Below are 21,543 nucleotides of genomic sequence, written 5' to 3' on the forward strand. Positions count from 1 at the left end.
TTTAATTGGGAATTAGGACTTTCTAGTTTGGTAAAAGTGGTAAAAATAGAAGCTCATTGGTCATGGAACTCAGGGTCTTGTGACTTAAAGTCTTTGTCATTGGGCCAGGCATTGACAGATTAGTAAGAGCACAAATTGTTTTCTTTCACTGATAAGGAATAATAATAATATTGAAAATCTTTAAAAACTATTGTGTTATTTTGAATATGGGTGCTGAAATAATACTTGTCACCTTGGTAAAACCTTTGTTAAAGGGAATGTATATTGAGAGCTTCAGTTCAGTTCAGTCCTGTCACTCAGTTGTGTCTGACTCTTTGCGACCCCATGAACTGCAGCACGCCAGGCCTCCCTGTCCATCACCAGCTCCCAGAGTTCACTCAAACTCATGTCCATTGAGTGGGTGATGTCATCCAACTGTCTCATCCTCTGTCGTCCCCTTTTCCTCCCACCTTCAGTCTTTCCCAATGAGTCAGGTTCTTTGCATCAGGTGGCCAAAGTATTGAAGCTTCAGCATCAGTCCTTCCAGTGAATATTCAGGACTGATTTCCTTTAGGATGGACTGGTTGGATCTCCTTGCAGTCCAAGGGACTCTCAAAAGTCTTCTCCAACACCACAGTTCAAAAGCATCAATTCTTCAGTGCTCAGCTTTCTTTATAGTCCAACAGTCACATCCATACGTGACTACTAGGAAAACCATAGCTTTGACTAGACAGAACTTTGTTGGCAAGTAATGTCTCTGCTTTTGAATATGCTATCTAGGTTGGTCATAACTTTTCTTCCAAGGAGCAAGTATCTTTTAATTTCATGGCTGCAGTCCCCATCTGTAGTGATTCTGGAGCCCCCCAAAATAAAGCCTGTCGCTGTTTCCACTGTTTCCCCATCTATTTGCCATGAAGTGATGGGACCAGATGCCATGATCTTAGTTTTCTGAATGAAAAATTGAGAGCTTACTGTGGACCAAATATTATTCAAACATTACTTAGAACATGAGTTCTAAGTGATGAGCTCATGTTCACTGTAAAGGAGCCAGTAATTTATGAACTGAGGCATGGTGAAAATAGATAACTTACCCAAGGTCACCCAGTTGTTAATTGGTAGAACCAAGATTTGAACAGTCTGGTAGAAAAGCCTGAGCTCTTCCTCTTTACCTGACTCAGGAAAATAGCACTCTAGGATTCCCTGAGGTGGTCAAGTTAGCTGTAAGGGTTTTTTATTTTGAAGTCTTCTGAAATCTTTCTCTGTTGTTTTAACATACAGTTCTCTCACATTATTCTCCTACTTATCGTTATTAGTATTACTACCACCAACAAGGGTCTTCCCTGGTGGCTCGGTGGTGAAGAGCTACCTGTCAATGCAGGAGATGCAGGAGACACAGAGTCAGTCTCTGAGTTGGGAAAATCCCCTGGCGAAGGAAATGGCAACCCATTCCAGTATTCTTGCCTGAAAAATTCCACAGACAGTGGAGCCTGGTGGGGTCGCAAGGAGTCAGATGTGGCTGAGTGACTGAGCATGCATGCATACTACCACCAATTTTAGAATCCTTTAAGGAGAGAAGTGGCTGCAAAGAAGGGGATGCTTTGGAGATGAAGAGAGGAAAGATTACTTTTATGGCCACAGATTGATTACCTTAGTCTTGGCCAATTTTTTCTTTGGTTATTGGAGCCCAAAGATGATTTAAGTGGCTTGTACCTCCTCTAATCCACTACATACCTCAAAATTTCATGCTTATTTGATGGTGTTTTTGTGAATCAATAGCATTATCTCCCCCCTTGAAACACTTGCCCATATTCATAAATAGTTACAGACACTTGAATTTATAAATCATCTTTTCTAAAAATATATTAGAAAACTCTTTATATATAGCATTTCAATGTATTTTAAAACTGACTTTATATAGCTTTATTTAATATATTTTAATATTATTATTTGTTTAAAGTACATGAAAATACCAATTATAGTACTGCTGTAAAACATTAAAAGTATATCAGGTTTTAGAAGGTAATGTTTGGCTTGTTTTAAATATACCAGCATGCTGACTATTGTGTGCAGAACAGAGCTTTTTCTCTTTTAAATCTAGCAGCGCCCTCTAGAGTGAAAGGTTTATAGAATTTGATAAAGGAGATGTTTCACACCGTCCTGTATTCTTGATCCCTACCATTCCAAGGGACAGCTTGTTACATAGCAAAAAGTGGAAACTATGTTTTTTTGTTCTGAGTAAATGTTCTTTTCAAGGATGCTTTTTAGGTAACTTGAACAAAATAGAAATAAACTTGTTCATTATTTTGTTGGTAGTTTGCACATTTTTTCTTATATTCTTGTGAAACCAGTAGTACATAATTATATCTTAAAATTCATATCTTTATAATGTTAATAGCAGGAATTGAAAGTTTTGTTGACCAATATAACAGGGCTAGTCAAGGTTATAGTTTTTCCTGTGGTCATGTATGGATATGAGAGTTGGACTATAAAGAAAGCTGAGCGCCAAAGAATTGATGCTTTTGAACTGTGGTGTTGGAGAAGACTCTTGAGAGTCCCTTGGACTGCAAGGAGATCCAACCAGTCCATCCTAAAGGAGATCAGTCCTGGGTGCTCATTGGAAGGACTGATGTTGAAGCTGAAACTCCAATACTTTGGCCACCTGATGCGAAGAGCTGACTATTTGGAAAAGACCCTGATGCTGGGAAAGATTGAAGGCGGGAGGAGAAGGAGACGACAGAGGATGGGATGGTTGGATGGCATCATCGACTCAATGGACATGGGTTTGGGTGGACTCCGGGAGTTGGTGATAGACAGGGAGGCCTGGCGTGCTGTGATTCATGGGATCGCAGAGTTGGACACAACTGAGTAACTGAACTGAACTGAACTGAAATTTATTGAATGCCTATTATATATCTGATACTGCATTTGTATTGAGGAGTACTTGATAAATAGAGAATAGACCACATTCCTGGTAATAGTTACACAGTTATTTCCACTTGTCTAATGTGTCAGAGTGTGACCCATATTGGCTCTTGTATTAAAATTGTCTTTATTAAGTTAACTAAGAATATTACTATTAATATACATCCCTTCTTTATTACAGAAGAAAATACTCAGGAACCATCACAGGGGAAGAAAAGTTTGAGTGAGAAAGTTTCTCTGTATAGAGGTGACATCACATTGCTAGAGGTGGATGCTATAGTCAATGCGGGTGAGTAGTTGATGTTTTGTGATGTATTTGTATACTGTTGCCCTAAATCTGGGTTGGCGTCTTCAGGCCAAAAGATACAACCAAGCCACAAATTGGGAGAAAGATTTATTACTTGCAGCAAAAAGAATGCTGGGGATCTTTTCCAAAGCAGTTTTCCAGAACAGTAAGATTGGGGAATTTTTATGCTAAGGATACTTGCATACTCATGAAGGGGCTTGAGCAGAGGAGAATTCAGCCTAGAGCTGGGGCAAATGTTGACAGAGCCCAAGTTTTAGTTGGTTGAAGTCAGAAAAGGTCATTATCATCTTTCCATGCTCCACCTGGATGTGGGTCTTTTTCCTAACTCACACAAATTGTTATCTGTATCCCTTAAGGTGGAACTAGGACTCTGTTTTACTGCTTAACTGTTGTTTCTTGACTGTTTCTCCTTTGTTCCTGCGTTCCTTCACTTGCGGTAAGATCAGTAAATACTGATATGTGTTCAAGGGCAAGCATTGTTACCCAGGCTTAGATCGCAAAATGACTTAGGCCACAAATGACTTCTTTAAAGTCAAGAAAGTCATGCCTGGTTCTCTTTCTCTGGGGACCCCCTGCCCCGTCTGGTTGCAATACAAAATATTTATTGTTTAAAAATATTTTTTCATAAATAGGAATACAAATGTTTAAGAAAAAAATACCCTTCCAGAGATAGAGATATCATGTATTGAAGACACTGAGCACTTGTTTTATGTATGTGCTGCAGTTAGTGTGCTAACTCTTATATGGTATCCATACTGAGCTGTAACTAGGGTACTGGACCCCTGGAAAAGTAACAGGTTGTTGCAGAAAGTTCCTTAGAACTTTAGCAGCTGTATTATTGTTGATGTAATGCTTCAGTTAATAGTTGGCCAACATAAAAGCAAGTTCATTAAGCTTTTCCTTCTTTTGACTTTGTAAAGAAATGTTTGATCTACACCAGACAGAAATAAAATATAAAGAAATTATTTCTGTAGTTTCCAAACTCAGTTGCTTGGTTTCAGCTATTCATGTTTGCTTTTAATGGTTTATTTTATGATTAATGATCTTATAATTTGGGGTTTCAAACATTGGGAAATAACAATTAATGTTAAATTTTAATTTTAGTTTATTTTATAGTGGTCTGTATCTTCTATTTTACCATGTGACTGCATATCAAGAAATACATAATGTTTGTGATTCTATAAAAATAAATATCAATAATTGGATATTTCATAATTTTAGTTTGTGTTCTGTAAAGTTAGGCTCTTTGCAAGTTAAAAGGTTTAAAAACAAATGCAGACTTAGGTAAAGAGAAACATTATTCAAAAAGATTATTACAATAAGGGGTGGAGACTTATCTCAGTGGGAGGAGGAAGAATATTGTGATAGGAAGAACCACTTTGACTATGAGATAAGCGAGCATCTCAAAGTTCAAGCAGAAAAGGACATTTTCTTTTCTTAAAGAGAGGCGTGAACATTGGTTGTGGGTGGCATGATTGGACAGTTGATCAGGGAACATTTTTCCTCAAGGCCAGTTTATTTTGGAAGGGGTCATTAAAGAGGGGTTGTTCACCTTCCATTGCTCAAGGGTAGGTCAAAGTTCAGGGGCTTGGAGGAAGGAAAGAAGCCTGAGTAAAGTTTGGTCAAGTCTGGTTAACAGGCATTGATCAACAAGAATGGTTGATGGGGACAAATAGTTCAGCTAATCATTTATGAGACAAAGAATGGGAATTTGGAGAGTCTGCGCCTTGGTCTTGTCATAGAATACAAGGGTCCTTGGGAGTTTTATCTCAGTCATATGGGGAAGACTAGCTCTTTGCAGTAAGCTGATTTCCAGAACACAGAAGGGTGCGGGTTAATTTCTTGACAGACCTTGCTTTCCAGGAATACAGAAGTTAGAGCTCTGTGTTGTCTCAGGTTTCACTCTGGTGATGTGTAAAGTCAAACAACATGGTAGGAACGTTCCTTGGTGTGTGCCCTAAATTCCATAAAGGTGAGCTTTAATTTAAAGAAATTAATTATTTAGTTTAAATATATACTCTCCCTCTCTCTCTCTCTCTCTCTCTCTCTCTCTCTCTCTCTCTCTTTCTCTCTCTCTCTCTCTCTCTCTCTCTCTCTCTCTCTCGGACTTCCCTGGTGGCTGAGACAGTAAAGAATCTGCCTGCAATGTGAAAGACCTAGATTTGATCCCTGGGTCAGGAAGATCCCCTGGAGAAGGAAATAGGCAACCCACTCCAGTATTGTTGCTTGGAGAATTCCATGGACAGAGGAGCCTGGCAGGCTTATAGTCCATCAGGTTGCAAAGAGTTGGACACGACTGAGCGACTAACAGTTTCACACTACCTGTACATCACTGGCTCTCCTCTATATTGTTGTAACTTTCAGTCATTGATCCCAGTTCTGCCATGTGGAGTACAGTTGTTGACATTCATTTCCTTAAATGCCTTAAGACTCGCTCATGAGTTTTCTCTTTCTTGTTATTAAGATAACATTGAATTTGTCTTGATAGCATACTTAATAGTACTAGTAATCATGGCTTCCCTTGAGTTTTGTTAACTGTATACTCATTTATCTCCCCGTTGAGGCTATAGACTGGTGTTTTTTCCACTTTTGGTGTAATCTCTCAAAGTAGTGTCTTGTCCTTATGTTCTTAATAAACACCTGGTCCTGTGTATTTGTTAAATTGAACTACACAATTGAGTTTATAGCACCTTTGACCCATAGCACATTCAACAATGGGGACTTGACACAGTGAACACAATTTGGCTCATTTAAGAAAAGCAATTTACTTGATCAAGAAATAAAAATAATTTTAGTGAAATAAAATGGTGCTAAAGAGAAAGCATCATTAACAGGAAAGCATCCCATTACTCTTTTGATTCTTTGTCCTTGCTTGTGTAATTTTCTCATAGCTGTCACATAGTGTACAAGAGTTTGACGAATTTATACAAAGGCAGGCAGCAACTCCGAAAAGCATTTGGCACTGTTAGCTTACCTCTCTGGTTGAGCTAATTATAGTTTGGCCATGTTCTACGTCTCCCAAGGACAGCCTCATCAGGAAGTTCTTAGGTACATGGAAAGAGATGCCAAATGTACAGTGTAATGACTTTATTTACAGCTTTCTGCCGTGCTGCTTTGTTTGCCTGGTGTGTCAGGAGAGGGACAGCTGTTAACTTTCAGGTGAACAAGGCGACATGGCGGGAAACTCCAGAGCTGCCTCTGCTGAGAGGGGAGTGGAAGGCAGTGTGCCCAGTCAAGCCTCCAAAGCAGCCGTGTCATCACTTTCCGCCTTGTAAAGTTCTCTTCCCATGTCTGTGTTAGTGCATTGGAATGCCTGGTTGTCATGAATGAAATGATTTGGTATTTAAAACTTTTTCCCAACCAAGTACTTTACAAACTTCAACCTTGCAGTTCAGTTGTAGTTCAGTCGCTCAGTCGTGTTCGACTCTTTTCAATCCCATGGACGCTAGGCTTTCCTGTTCATCACCGACTCCCGGAGTTTACTCAGACTCATGCCCATTGAGTCGGTGATGCCATCCAACCATCTCATTCTCTGTGGTCCCCTTCTCTGCCTGCCTTCAATCTTTCCCAGCATCAAGGTCTTTTCCAGTGAGTCAGCTCTTTGCATCAGATATGGCCAAAGTATTGGAGCTTCGGCTTCAACGCAGTCCCACCAATGAACACCCAGGACTGATCTCCTTCAGGGTGGACTGGTTGGGTCTCCTTGCAGTCCAAGGGACTCTTAGAAGTCTTCTCCAGCATCACAGTTCAAAAGCATCAATTCTTCAGCGCTCAGCTTTCTTTATAGTCCAACTCTCACATCCATACCTGATTACTGGAAAAACCATAGCTTTGACTAGACAGACCTTTGTTGGCCAAGTAATGTCTCTGCTTTTTTTTTTAATATAAATTTATTTATTTTAATTGGAGGTTAATTGCTTTACAATATTATATTGGTTTTGCTATACATCAACATGAATCTGCCGCAGGTATACACGTGTTCCCCATCCTGAACCCCCTCCCTCCTCCCTCCCGGTATCATCCCTCTGGGTCATCTCAGTGCCCGAGCCCCAAGCATCCAGTATCATGCATCGAACCTGGACTGGTGATTCGTTTCATATATGATATTATACATGTTTCAATGTCTCTGCTTTTTAATCTTCTGTCTAGGTTGGTCATAGCTTTTCTTCCAAGGAACAAGCGTCTTTAAATTTCATGGCTGCAGTCACCATCTGCAGTGATTTTTGAGCCCAGGGAAATAAAGTCTGTCACTGCTTCCATTGTTTTCTCATCTATTTGCCATGAAGTGATGGGACAGCATGCCGTGATCTTTGTTTTTGGAATGTTGAGTTTTAAGCCAGCTTTCTTACTCTGCTCTTTCACTTTCATCAGGACAGTCTTTAGTTTCTCTTTGCTTTCTGCCTTAAGGGTGGTGTCATTGGCGTATCTGAAGTTATTGATTTTTCTTGATTCTAGTTTGTGTTTCATCCAGGTTGGCATTTCACATCATGTACTCTGCATATAAGTTAAATAAGCAGGGTGACAGTATACAGCCTTGATGTACATATTCCCTTCCCAATTTTGAACCAGTCCATTGTTTCATGTCCCATTCTAACTGTTGCTTCCTGACCTGCATACCGGTTTCTTAGGAGGCAGGTAAGGTGGTCTGATATTCCCGTCTCTTTAAGAATTTTCCACAGTTTATTGTGATCCACACAGTCAAAGGCTTTAGTGTAGTCAATGAAGCAGAAGTAGATGTTTTTCTGGAATTCTGTTGCTTTTTCTGTGATCCAACAGATGTTGGCAATTTGATCTCTAGTTCCTCTACTTCTTCTGCATATAGCTTGAACATCTGGAAGTTTTTGATTCATGTACTGTTGAAGCCTAGCTTGGAGAATTTTGAGCATTCCTTTGCTAGTGTGTGAGATGGCAATTGTTCAGTAGTTTGAACACTCTTTGGCATTGCCTTTCTTTGGGATTGAAATGAAAACTGACCTTTTCCAGTCCTGTGGCCACCGGTAAGATTTCCAAATTTGGTGGCATATTGAATGTAGCACTTTCACAGCATCATCTTTTAGGATTTGAAATAGCTCAGCTGAAATTCTATCGCCTCCACTAGCATTGTTCAGAGTGATGTTTCCTAAGGCCCACTTGACTTCGCATCCCAGGATGTCTGGCTCTAGTTGAGTGATCACACCATCATAGTTATCTGGGTCATGAAGATCTTTTTTGTATAGTTCTTCTGTGTATTCTTGCCACCTCTTCTTAATATCTTCTGCTTCTGTTAGGTCCATATCATTTCTGTCCTTTATTGTGCCCATCTTTGCATGAAATGTTCCCTTGGTATCTCTAATTTTCTTGAAGAGATCTCTAGCCTTTCACATTCTATTTTCCTTTATTTCTTTGCATTTATCACTGAGGAAGGCTTTCTTATCGCTCCTTGTTATTCTTTGGAACTCTGCATTCAGATGGGTATATCTTTTCTTTTCTCCTTTGCCTTAACTTCTCCTCTTTTCTCAGCTATTTGTAAGGCCTCTTCAGACAACCATTTTGCCTTTTTGCATTTCTTTTTCTTGGGGATGGTTTTGGTTAAAGACTCCTGTAAATGTTACAATCCTCTGTCCATAGTTCTTCAGGCACTCTGTCTATCAGATCTAATCCCTTGATTCTATTTGTCACTTCTACTTTATAATCATAAGGGATTTGATTTAAGTTATACCTGAATGGTCTACTTGTTTTCCCTACTTTCTTCAACTTAAGTCTGAATTTTGCAATGAGGAGTTCATGGTCTGAGCCATAGTCAGATCCTGGTCTTTTTTTTTGCTGACTGTATAGAACTTCTCCATGTTTGGCTGCAAAGAATATAATCAATCTGATTTTGGTATTGACCATCTGGTGATGTCCATGTGTAGAGTTATCTCTTGTGTTTTTGGAAGAGGGTGTGTGCTATGACCTGTGTGTTCTCTTGGCAAAACTCTGTTAGCCTTTGCGCCTGCTTCATTCTGTATTCCAAGGTCAAATTTGCCTGTTACTCCAGGTGTTTCTTGACTTCCTACTTTTGCATTCCAGTCCCCTATGATGAGAAGGCATCTTTTTTTGGTGTTACTTCTAGAAGGTCTTATAGGTCTTCATAGAACTATTCAACTTCAGCTTCTTTGGCATTAGGCATAGACTTGGATTTCTGTGATATTGAATGGTTTGCCTTGGAAATGAACAGAGATCATTCTGTCATTTTTGAGATTGCATCCCAGTACTGCATTTCAGACTCTTTTCTTGACTCAGAGGGATATTCCATTTCTTCCAAGGGATTCTTGCCCACAGTAGTAGATGTAATGGTCATCCAAATTAAATTTGCCTATTCTGGTCCACTGTAGTTCACTGATTGCTAAAATGCCAGTGTTCACTCTTGGCATCTTCTGCTTGATCACTTCCGATTTACCTTGATTCATGGACCTAACGTTCCAGGTTCCTATGCCAATTATATCAAAGAAGTTCTTGCCCTCTTGCATAAGTTCTGGGGCCCACAACAGATTTCCCAACCTGAGGATCTGGCAAAGAGATTGAGAATCACTGGGCAATTTGAAGGCCAGTGGACTTTGATTACAGAGCTTCCATAGGACTGGGGAAACAGACTCTTGGAGGGCACAGACAAACCTTGTGCCCATGAGAAAGGAGCAGTGAACCCACAAGAGACTGAGCCAGACTTGCCTGTGAGTGTCCAGGAGTCTCCAGCAGAGGCGTGGGTTGACTTGGAGTCAGGGGCACTAAATACAGCAGTCCTGGAAACCGAGGGGTGTGCTGGCATAAGTCCTTTTGAAGGAAGTCATAACCCCTAGCATAACCCTTAGGTCAAACTATAGGGAGGGAACACAGCCCCACCCATTAACGGAAAATTGGATTAAAGATTTATTGACCATGGCCCCGCCTATCAGAGCAAGACTAAGATTCCCTCACAGCCAGTCCCTCCCATCAGGAAGCTTCCACAAGCCTCTTATCCGTATACATCAGAGGGAAGACACAATGAAAATCACAGTCAAAGAAAACATGGATCACAGCCTTTTCTAAGTTAGTGAAGCTATGAGCCATATGCTGTGTAGGGCCACCCAAGACGGATGGATCATGTTGGAAAGTTCTGACAAAACATGGTCCACTGGAGAAGGAAATAGCAAACCATTTCATCATCCTTGCCTTGAGAACCCCATGAACAGTTCAGTTCAGTTCAGTCGCTCAGTCGTGTCCAACTCTTTGTGACCCCATGAATCGCAGCATGCCAGGCCTCCCTGTCCATCACCAACTCCTGGAGTTCACTCAGACTCACGTCCATTGAGTCCATGATGCCTTCCAGCCATCTCATCCTCTGTCCTCCCCTTCTCCTCTTGCCCCCAATCCCTTCCAGCATCAGAGTCTTTTCCAATGAGTCAACTCTTCGCATGAGGTGGCCAAAGTACTGGAGTTTCAGCTTCAGCATCATTCCTTCCAAAGAAATCCCAGGGCTGATCTCCTTTAGAATGGACTGGTTGGATCTCCTTGGAGTCCAAGGGACTCTCAAGAGTCTTCTCCAACACCATAGTTCAAAAGCATCAATTCTTCTGTGCTCAGCTTTCTTCACAGTCCAACTCTCACATCCATACATGACCATAGGATAAACCATAGCCTTGACTAGACGGACCGTAGTCGGCAAACTGTCTCTGCTTTTGAATATGCTATCTAGGTTGGTCATAACTTTTCTTCCAAGGAGTAAGCGTCTTTTAATTTCGTGGCTGCAATCACCATCTGCAGTGATTTTGGATCCCCCAAAAATAAAGTCTGACACTGTTTCTACTGTTTCCCCATCTATTTCCCATGAAGTGATGGGACCAGATGCCATGATCTTCGTTTTCTGAATGTTGAGCTTTAGGCCAACTTTTTCACTCTCCTCTTTCACTTTCATCAAGAGGCTTTTTAGTTCCTCTTCACTTTCTGCCATAAGGGTGGTGTCATCTGCATATCTGAGGTTCTTGATATTTCTCCCGGCAATCTTGATTCCAGCTTGTGTTTCTTCCAGCCCAGCGTTTCTCATGATGTACTCTGCATATAAGTTAAATAAGCAGGGTAACAGTATACAGCCTTGACATATTCCTTTTCCTATTTGAAACCAGTCTGTTGTTCCATGTCCAGTTCTAACTGTTGCTTCCTGACCTGCATACAGATTTCTCAAGAGGCAGGTCAGGTGGTCTGGTATTCCTATCTGTTTCAGAATTTTCCACAGTTTATTGTGATCCACACAGTCAAAGGCTTTGGCATAGTCAATAAAGCAGAAGTAGATGTTTTTCTGGAACTCTCTTGCTTTTTCCATGATCCAGCGGATGTTGGCAATTTGATCTCTGGTTCCTCTGCCTTTTCTAAAACCAGCTTGAACATCAGGGAGTTCACGGTTCACGTATTGCTGAAGTCTGGCTTGGAGAATTTTAAGCATTACTTTACTAGCATGTGAGATGAGTGCAATTGTGCAGTAGTTTGAGCATTCTTTGGCATTGTCTTTCTTAGGGATTGAAATGAAAACTGACCTTTTCCAGTCCTGTGGCCACTGCTGAGTTTTCCAAATTTACTGGCATATTGAGTACAGCACTTTCATAGCATCATCTTTCAGGATTTGAAACAGCTCAAATGGAATTCAATCACCTCCACTAGCTTTGTTCATAGTGATGCTTTCTACGGCCCACTTGACTTCACATTCCAGGATGTCTGGCTCTAGATGAGTGATCACACCATCATGATTATCTGGGTCGTGAAGATCTTTTTTGTACAGTTCTTCTGTGTATTCTTGCCACCTCTTCTTAATATCTTCTGCTTCTGTTAGGTCCAGACCACTTCTGTCCTTTATCGAGCCCATCTTTGCATGAAATGTTCCCTTGGTATTTTTAATTTTCTTGAAGAGATCTCTAGTCTTTCCCATTCTGCTCTTTTCCTCTATTTCTTTGCATTGATCACTGAAGAAGGCTTTCTTATCTCTTCTTGCTGTTCTCTGGAACTCTGCATTCAGATGCTTATATCTTTCCTTTTCTCCTTTTCTTTTCACTTCTCTTCTTTTCACAGCTATTTGTAAGGCCTCCCCAGACAGCCATTTTGCTTTTTTGTATTTCTTTTCCATGGGGATGGTCTTGATCCCAGTCTCCTGTACAATGTCACAAACCTCATTCCATAGTTCATCAGGCACTCTATCTATCAGATCCAGGTCCTTACATCTATTTCTCACTTCCACTGTATAATCATAAGGGATTTGATTTAGGTCATACCTGCATGGTCTAGCAGTTTTCCCTACTTTCTTCATTTTGAGTCTGAATTTGGTAATAAGGAGTTCATGATCTGAGCCACAGTCAGCTCCTGGTCTTGTTTTTGTTGACTGTATAGAGCTTCTCCATCTTTGGCTGCAAAGAATATAATCAGTCTGATTTGGGTGTTGACCATCTGGTGATGTCCATGTGTAGAGTCTTCTCTTGTGGTGTTGGAAGAGGGTGTTTGCTATGACCAGTGCATTTTCTTGGCAAATCTCTATTAGTCTTTGCCCTGCTTCATTCTGCATTCCAAGGCCAAATTTGCCTGTTACTCCAGGTGTTTCTTGACTTCCTACTTTTGCATTCCATTCCCCTGTAATGAAAGGACATCTTTTTGGGGTGTTAGTTCTACAAGGTCTTGTAGGTCTTCATAAAACCGTTCAACTTCAGCTTCTTCAGTGTTACTGGTTGGGGCATAGACTTGGATAACTGTGATATTGAATGGTTTGTCTTGGAGACGAACAGAGATCATTCTGTCGATTTTGAGATTGCATCCAGGTACTTCATTTCGGAGTCTTTTGTTGACCATGATACCTACTCCATTTCTTCTGAGGGATTCCTGCCCGCAGTGGTAGATATAATGGTCATCTGAGTTAAATTCGCCCATTCCAGTCCATTTTAGTTTGCTGATTCCTAGAATGTTGACGTTCACTCTTGCCATCTCTTTTTTGACCACTTCCAAGTTGCCTTGATTCATGGACCTGACATTCCAGGTTCCTATGCAATATTTCTGTTTACAGCATCGGACCTTGCTTCTATCACCAGTCACATCCACAGCTGGGTATTGTTTTTGCTTTGGCTTCATCCCTTCATTCTTTCTGGAGTTATTTCTCCACTGATCTCCAGTAGCATATTGGGCACCTACCAAGCTGGGGAGTTCCTCTTTCGGTATCCTATCATTTTGCCTTTTTATACTGTTCATGGGGTTCTCAAGGCAAGAATACTGAAGTGGATTGCCATTCCCTTCTCCAGTGGACCACATTCTGTCAGACCTCTCCACCATGACCCGCCTGTCTTGGGTTGCCCTGTGGGCATGGCTTCGTTTCACTGAGTTAGACAAGGCTGTGGTCCTAGTGTGACTAGATTGACTAGATTTCTGGCTGCGCGGGTGCAGGAGGGCCTAGAGGAGCCATCCCACGTTGAAGGTCAGGAAGGACGGTGGTAAGGAGATACGCCTCGTCCAAGGTAAGGAGCAGCGGCTGTGCTTTGCTGGAGCGGCCGTGAAGAGATACCCCACGCCCAAGGTAATAGAAACCTAGGTAAGATGGTAGGTGTTGCAAGAGGGCATCAGAGGGCAGACACACTGAAACCAATGTAAATTGGAAGTGGTCAAATAAAAATCTGCAGTTATGTAAATTTTGAGTTAACATATTGAGGCTTTTGTTGTAAATAATAGCTTATAAAATTTTACTTCTTTTAAGGAAGCCTGAGATTATAACTATAGAGCATTTAGGTCCTTATTAGAGTTCACCGTGTCTGAAAAGTTGAACTACAATTGAAGTATTAACCACAAGTAAACAGTTATTGTAAGTTTTATGCAAGTAGACAAAATAAAACTAATATTCCATTTCTTTTCATGATTTCCTTGAGGTTCTGCAGTGTTTTTCTTCTTATTGAGTGAGTACTTTGGCTTATGTTTCTTCATATTGTTTTTCCTCTTTAAAATGGTTCCTCCACCTTTTAATCAGTTCTTTTCATTGCTTCTGAAGAACTTGATGGGACCTACGAGTCTGTTGAGTAACGCAGTATTAAAATCAAATGTTCATTATGAATTTACTGAAGTCTTAGACCTCTTATTTTGGGATAACTGTCTATTAGACAGTAGCTAGCTACAAATTACTTATGGGGTGATTGCTAAAGTTTTTGGGAGCATTAGTTGTTAGCATGGAGACAGTAGTGTTCAGAAACTACTTCTTACCTCCCTCTGTAGATCTCTCCCAGTACCCATTCCAGTGAAGCCAAGCAAAGGGGAAAGAATTACTTTCCCTCCTTCTCTGCCTTTACTTTCTCTCCTATGTTGTGCTGGAACCTGCTGAAAAGTTTCAAAATCACCACTGTATGGAAAGCTGTCATTTGGTCAACCTGTGAAATACAGTTGAGCAGACAGGTGTGAGTGTGTAGGCTGGGTGACAGCAATTTTTTGAGGGCTGAATTCTTAACACTGGCTACAGGTTTATGTGTGAGCTTCCAGCTGTAAGAATATCAGTGTCTTCACTTTATCCAGGGTGAGGATAGACAGAAAACAGGGTCTGTATGAGGATGGAGTGAAAGATTAAATGAAAAAGAAGCTTTGTGAGGTGTTAAAATCCTCAAAGAATCCTCAAAATAAAATAATTTCTATGGAAATGAGTGACTTACAGAAAATTCCCTTCTGAGTTTTCAACTTCTATTTTTGACCACTCTTGTCACTTTTTTTAATGGAATATCCCTTGGAGTTAAATAGTAGCATAGTCCTCAAGGGACTTTGAGAGACTAAAATTTTCAAAAAAATGCTGGGGTAAAGTGAGCGGAACTGCTTGGGCATTTATTCCATGTTTTCAGTGTTTTTTTTTTTTTTTTTTTTCTCTTTCTGAGAATTCTTCAGTGCACTTAGGAAGTTTATATTTTGTCACATATACTATTCAATTGGTTTAAAAAAGTTTTAAAATTTTTTAGGGGGTGGCTGATTGCAAAAGGAATACACTTTAATATTTAAAATAGGGAAAATAAAAAATACAGAAAAGAATAAAACATCTCCATGGTGTCTCCCAGCATATATATCATTGTTTAAGTTCAGTGCTTTTGCTTCAGGTTATTTTCTTTTTATTCCATAGGTGTATTTTGAATTGTAGAAAATACCACTTAATTTTTTAACACTGCAATCATTTTTACATGTCATTTCAAATTGCTGTGTGATATTCAGTTGTACACATGAATGTTGATTTGAGCATTCTCTCATTGTTGGAAATTTATATTGTTTCTTTTTTTTACTGTTATCAACCGGCAGAAACAAACATCCTAGAAGATCTTTGTAAAAGATCTTTGTAAAAAATCTTTGATTAGTCCAAGGGGAGTATATTCCTTGAAGTGAAATTATGGCAGCAAGAAAGTTTTTAAACTTTTGATGTATGTAACCAAATAGCTTTATGGAAAGGATAAATGAATTCATATCACTTAAGTTAAAAGATAATATATTTAGCAACCTTCATCAATGTTAAGTTTAATGATTTTTTTAACCTATGCCTTTGACTTATACTTTCAGTTCAGTTCAGTTCAGTTGAGTCACTCAGTCGAGTCTGACTCTTTGCGACCCCATGAATCTCAGCACGCCAGGCCTCCCTGTCCATCACCAGCTCCCGGAATTCACTCAGACTCATGTCCATTGAGTTGGTGATGCCATCCAGCCATCTCATCCTCTGTCATCCCCTTCTCCTCTTGCCCCTAATCTCTCCCAGCATCGGGGTGTTTTCCAATGAGTCAACTCTTTACATGAGGTGGCCAAAGTATTGGAGTTTCAGCTTCAGCATCAGTCCTTCCAATGAACACCCAGGACTGATCTCCTTTACAATGGACTGGTTGGATCTCCTTGCAGTCCAAGGGACTCTCAAGGGTCTTCTCCAAAACTACAGTTCAAAAGCATCAATTCTTTAGCGCTCAGCTTTCTTCACAGTCCAACTCTCACTTCCATACATGACCACTGGCCTTGACTAGATGGATCTTTGCTGGCAAAGTAATATCTCTGCTTTTGAATATGCTATCTAGGTTGGTCATAACTTTCCTTCCAAGGAGTAAGCGTCTTTTAATTTCATGGCTGCAATCACCATCTGCAGTGATTTTGGAGACCAAAAAAACAAAGTATAACACTGTTTTCACTGTTTCCCAATTGATTTGCCATGAAGTGATGGGACCATATGTCATGATATTGGTTTTCTGAATATTGAGCTTTAAGCCAACTTTTTCACCCTCCTCTTTCACCTTCATCAAGAGGCTTTTTAGTTGCTCTTCACTTTCTGCCATAAGGGTGGTGGCATCTGCGTATCTGAGGTTATTGATATTTCTCCTGGCAGTCTTGATTCCAGCTTGTGCTTCATCCAGCCCAGGGTTTCTCATGATGTACTCTGCATAGAAGTTAAATAAGCAGGGTGACAATATATAGCCTTGACATACTCCTTTTCCTATTTGGAACCCGTCTGTTGTTCCATGTCCAGTTCTAACTGTTGCTTCCTGACCTGCATACAGATTTCTCAAGAGGCAGGTCAGGTGGCCTGGTATTCCCATCTGTTTCAGAATTTTCCACAGTTTATTGTGATCCACACAGTCAAAGGCTTTGGCATAGTCAATAAAGCAGAAGTAGATGTTTTTCTGGAACTCTCTTGCTTTTTCCATGATCCAGTGGATGTTGGCAATTTGATCTCTGGTTCCTCTGCCTTTTCTAAAACCAGCTTGAACATCTGGAAGTTCACGGTTCACGTATTGCTGAAGCCTGGCTTGGAGAATTTTGAGCATTACTTTACTAGCATGTGAGATGAGTGCAATTGTGCGGTAGTTTGAGCATTCTTTGGCATTGCCTTTCTTTGGGATTGAAATGAAAACTGACCTTTTCCAGTCCTGTGGCCACTGCTGAGTTTTCCAAATTTGCTGGCATATTGAGTGCAGCACTTTCACAGCTTCAAATCTTCTTTCAGGATTTGAAACAGCTCCACTGGAATTACATCACATCCACTAGCTTTGTTTGTAGTGATGCTTTCTACGGCCCACTTGCCTTCACATTCCAGGATGTCTGGCTGTAGGTGAGTGATCATACAATCATGATTATCTCTGTCATGAAGATGTTTTTTGTACAGTTCTTCTGTGTATTCTTGCCACCTCTTTTTAACATCTTCTGCTTCTGTTAGGTCCAGACCATTTCTGTCCTTTATCGAGCCCATCTTTGCATGAAATGTTCCCTTGGTATTTTTAGTTTTCTTGAAGAGATCTCTAGTCTTTCCCATTCTATTGTTTTCCTCTATTTCTTTGCATTGATTGCTGAGGAAGGCTTTCTTATCTCTTCTTGCTATTCTTTGGAACTCTGCATTCAGATGTTTATATCTTTCCTTTTCTCCTTTGCTTTTCACTTTCCTTCTTTTCACAGCTATTTATAAGGCCTCCCTAGACAGCCATTTTGCTTTTTTGCATTTCTTTTCCACGGGGATGGTCTTAATCCCTGTCTCCTGTGCAGTGTCACAGACTTCCGTCCATAGTTCATCAGGCACTCTACCTGTCAGATCTAGGCCCTTAAATCTATTTCTCACTTCCACTGTATAATCATAAGGGATTTGATTTAGGTCATCCTTGAATGGTCTAGTGGTTTTCCCACTTTCTTCAATTTGAGTCTGAATTTGGCAATAAGGAGTTCATGATCTGAGCCACAGTCAGTTCCCGGTCTTGTTTTTGCTGACTGTATAGAGCTTCTCCATCTTTGGCTGCAAAGAATATAATCAGTCTGATTTCGGTGTTGACCATCTGGTAATGTCCATGTGTAGAGTCTTCTCTTGTGGTGTTGGAAGGGAGTGCTTGCTCTGACCAGTGCGTTCTCTTGGCAAAACTCTATTAGCCTTTGCCCTGCTTCATTCCATACTCCAACGCCAAATTTACCTGTTACTCCAGGTGTTTCTTGCCTTCCTACTTTCGCATTCCAGTCCCTTAAAATGAAAGGACATCTTTTTTGGGTGTTAGTTCTAAAAGGTCTTGTAGGTCTTTATAGAACCGTTCAACTTCAGCTTCTTCGGCATTACTGGTTGGGGCATAGACTTGGATTACCGTGATATTGAATGGTTTACCTTGGAAATGAGTAGAGATCATTCTGTCGATTTTGAGATTGCATCCAGGTACTTTATTTCAGACTCTTTTGTTGACCATGATACCTACTCCATTTCTTCTAAGGGATTCCTTCCTGCAGTAGTAGATATAATGGTCATCTGAGTTAAATTCACCCATTCCAGTCCATTTGAGTTCACTGATTCCTAGAATGTTGACGTTCACTCTTGCCATCTCTTGTTTGACCACTTCCAATTTGCCTTGATTCATGGACCTGACATTCCAGGTTCCTATGCAATATTGCTCTTTACAGCATTGGACCTTGCTTCTATCACCAGTCACATCCACAACTGGGTATTGTTTTTACTTTGGCTCCATATCTTTATTCTTTCTGGAGTTATTTCTCCACTGATCTCCAGTAGCTTATTGGGCATCTATCGACCCAGGGAGTTCCCCTTTCAGTATCCTATCATTTTGCCTTTTCATATTGTTCATGGGTTTCTCAAGGCAAGAATACTGAAGTGGATTGCCATTCCCTTCTCCAGTGAACCACATTCTGTCAGACCTCTCCACCATGACCTGTCCGTGTTGGGTGGCTCCACAGGGCATGGCTTAGCTTCATTGAGTTAGACAAGGCTGTGGTCCATGTGATCATATTGGCTAGTTTTCCGTGATTATGGTTTCAGTGTTTCTGCCCTCTGATGCCCTCTTGCAACACCTACCATCTTACTTGGGTTTCTCTTACCTTGGACGTGGGATATCTCTTCACAGTTGCTCCAGCAAAGCACAGCCACTGCTGCTTACCTTGGATGAGGAGTATATCCTCATGGCTGCCCCTCCTGACCTTGAAGGTGGAGTAGCTGCTCTCGGCCCTCCTGCACTCGCGTAGCCACCGCTCCTTGGAGGTGGGGTAGCTCCTCTTGGCTGCCGCCCTGACCTCTGGCGTGGGGTAACCCTATTTATTATTGTTTAAATTTCCATTTCTTTGAAGATGGGAAATATACCTTTTGATATTGCCTTGTGGAATTGAATGCAGGATTTTACCTGTAACATTTTATTGGCGCCAATAAGGTACAGGTAGCTTAGTGGTGGTAACCTAGAGGCATTGGGTGTGGTTGGGTTGGATGGAGGCTTCAGGAGAACAGTACTGAATGTTTCTTGGTAGACAAACCCAGTAGCTCATGTTCATTGCCGCTGTTCTGTTCTTGAAATTCAAGGTAGTGGGGAAAGAGATGGACACTGCAGTACCTTGAGATGAGAGAAACTGTTTCTTTTTTTTTTCTCGGTTTTATATTGTTTCTGTCCCTTTCAGAGCAGCGCCTAGGGTCCAGCACAGCACTTGGTCCTGGGGATGTCTTATGACCATGGCTTTGGTTCTTAGCGATTGTTGAAAAGCATGGTTTCTTTGAAACTTTGAGCCTTTTCTCTATGCCAGAAAATCTCAGCCCACCCTGGGCTAGAATGGGTGGCAGTCCTTAGGCGCCATACAAGCCACAGGACCATGCTTTGTAGAGTCTTGACATATGCTGAAACCATTCCTAGCTTCTGAAATTGGATTCCGTGCCTTCATTACTACTTTCCATTTGCACTGAGCCAACTGGATTGAGATTGTAGAGGAGGGGACCAGTTCCTCAGAAGGGGAAGCAGCAGTGTTTATGTGGGATGAAGGGATGGGATAAGTGAATCGTAATTCTATTGGTAGTTAATAAACATAAATGCTGTCTGCCATAGTTTGTCTTGTAATTGCATGACTTGTCAGTCGTTGATTATGGTTAAATCTAGTTAAAAACTGAACTTTATGACAATGCTAGATGGCATTTAATGAGGCCGCGGAGCTGTCTAATGATCATGTGTGACTTTATATGGAATCCTCTATGCTCTTTTACTTTTAAAATTTTAATTTTTTAATTATACAGTAAAATTGAAAAATCATTTTATGTACACTTCTGCTTATTTCATCCAAAGAAATTGTATGTTTTATTTGTTTCATATACAAGTCAACTTAATTTCTAAGTTATTTTTGTTCTTTAAGACTTTGGGGTGCTTCTTCTTGTGGGGTCAAACCATGTGGATGATATTCATTCTATTCTGTTGGCTGAATATAATTGTCATCACTTGGCTGTTAGTTTACTTAATTTTTCTTGAATTAAAGCCTTGATTTATATGTGTAGGGAAAGGGAAAAGCGACATTGATTTCTTAATTCTAGTCATTAATTCATATAAAAATTAGGCTCCATAAATAATAGTGAAGAACACTAGCTTATCTCTAGCAAGTAAGCATTCTTATATTTTCCTGATATAGAAATTTTTTAAACTGCAGCAGTTTCAGAAGAATTGTTGATTTTTATTAAATTTGTATTCGATGAATAGTCCCCATATGGAGTAAATTCTATATACTTAAAAAGAACAGAGTCAAGGTTTGATGCTTGAGTAAGAAGAATATTCTTATAGCTCAGATTTGGTGCTTTTTTATTAAAAAGTCATTTTATTATACTTAGTATAGTATAAAGGAAGATTTTGGTCACTTTGATAAGAAAGAAAGGTTGGAAAGTATTTTTCAACATTATTAACTGGTTTTAGCTTTCTGGTTATAAAAGCAGCCAGTGTTTGCTTTAGAATAGGGACAGAAATAAATATTTTGTTTTGACATTCTATCAGTGCAGTGGCACCAGCTTTTCACTACTCTTTTTATTTTTGTAACTGTTTGAAGAGGCAAATTTATGGTTTTAAATTTCCCTGGCTTTTTTTGACCTTAAGATAACTCTGATTTGTTTGTTAAATTTTAATTTTATGACAGATCACATCTCTGTTGTGTCCAACGTTAAACTTCAGGGTAGAGATATATTTTCCCATCCTGGGATTGTGAACAGAATAAATTACCAGAGAATTATGTTTAAATGAATGTATAAGTGTAGGAATGTTGACTAGACTAGCTACACTTCCCCGCATAAACAGCTTGTTAATGTGCAATCAGTCACTAGAGTTGCCATGAACTTGGAGCTTAATGAACAGGTGAAGAAAGAGGATGAATCCCAATTCAAAGTGGATCTGACAGCTTATCAGGCAATTTCACTGATCACTAATCCATTTCATTTGGCAACTTAATTTATCACACAGTTAGAATTTTCATCCCATGGGCATCTGGGTGGAAATTAATTCAGAAACACGTCCAGTCCATAGGGTTGAAGAGATCTGTTTAAGCTTTGTGAGGGCACTTAGAAATAAGTTATTTTAAATGCATAAAACAGGTTTCTTTTATAATTTTAT

The 21,543-nt window shown here is 40.2% G+C and overlaps 1 protein-coding gene across 2 annotated transcripts in view; it reads left to right on the plus strand.

The window, feature by feature from the left end:
- Nucleotides 1-21,543, plus strand: part of MACROD2 (mono-ADP ribosylhydrolase 2) — a 2,324,156-nt gene that overhangs the window by 86,782 nt on the left and 2,215,831 nt on the right. For both annotated transcript variants that reach the window (XM_027976486.2, XM_042230293.1), the window contains exon 3: nucleotides 3,083-3,190. In XM_027976486.2, the coding sequence (XP_027832287.1) occupies nucleotides 3,083-3,190 (108 nt within the window). The remainder of the gene's footprint in view (nucleotides 1-3,082; nucleotides 3,191-21,543) is intronic.

Source organism: Ovis aries, chromosome 13 (assembly GCF_016772045.2).
Source record: "Ovis aries strain OAR_USU_Benz2616 breed Rambouillet chromosome 13, ARS-UI_Ramb_v3.0, whole genome shotgun sequence".
Lineage (NCBI taxonomy): Eukaryota > Metazoa > Chordata > Mammalia > Artiodactyla > Bovidae > Ovis > Ovis aries.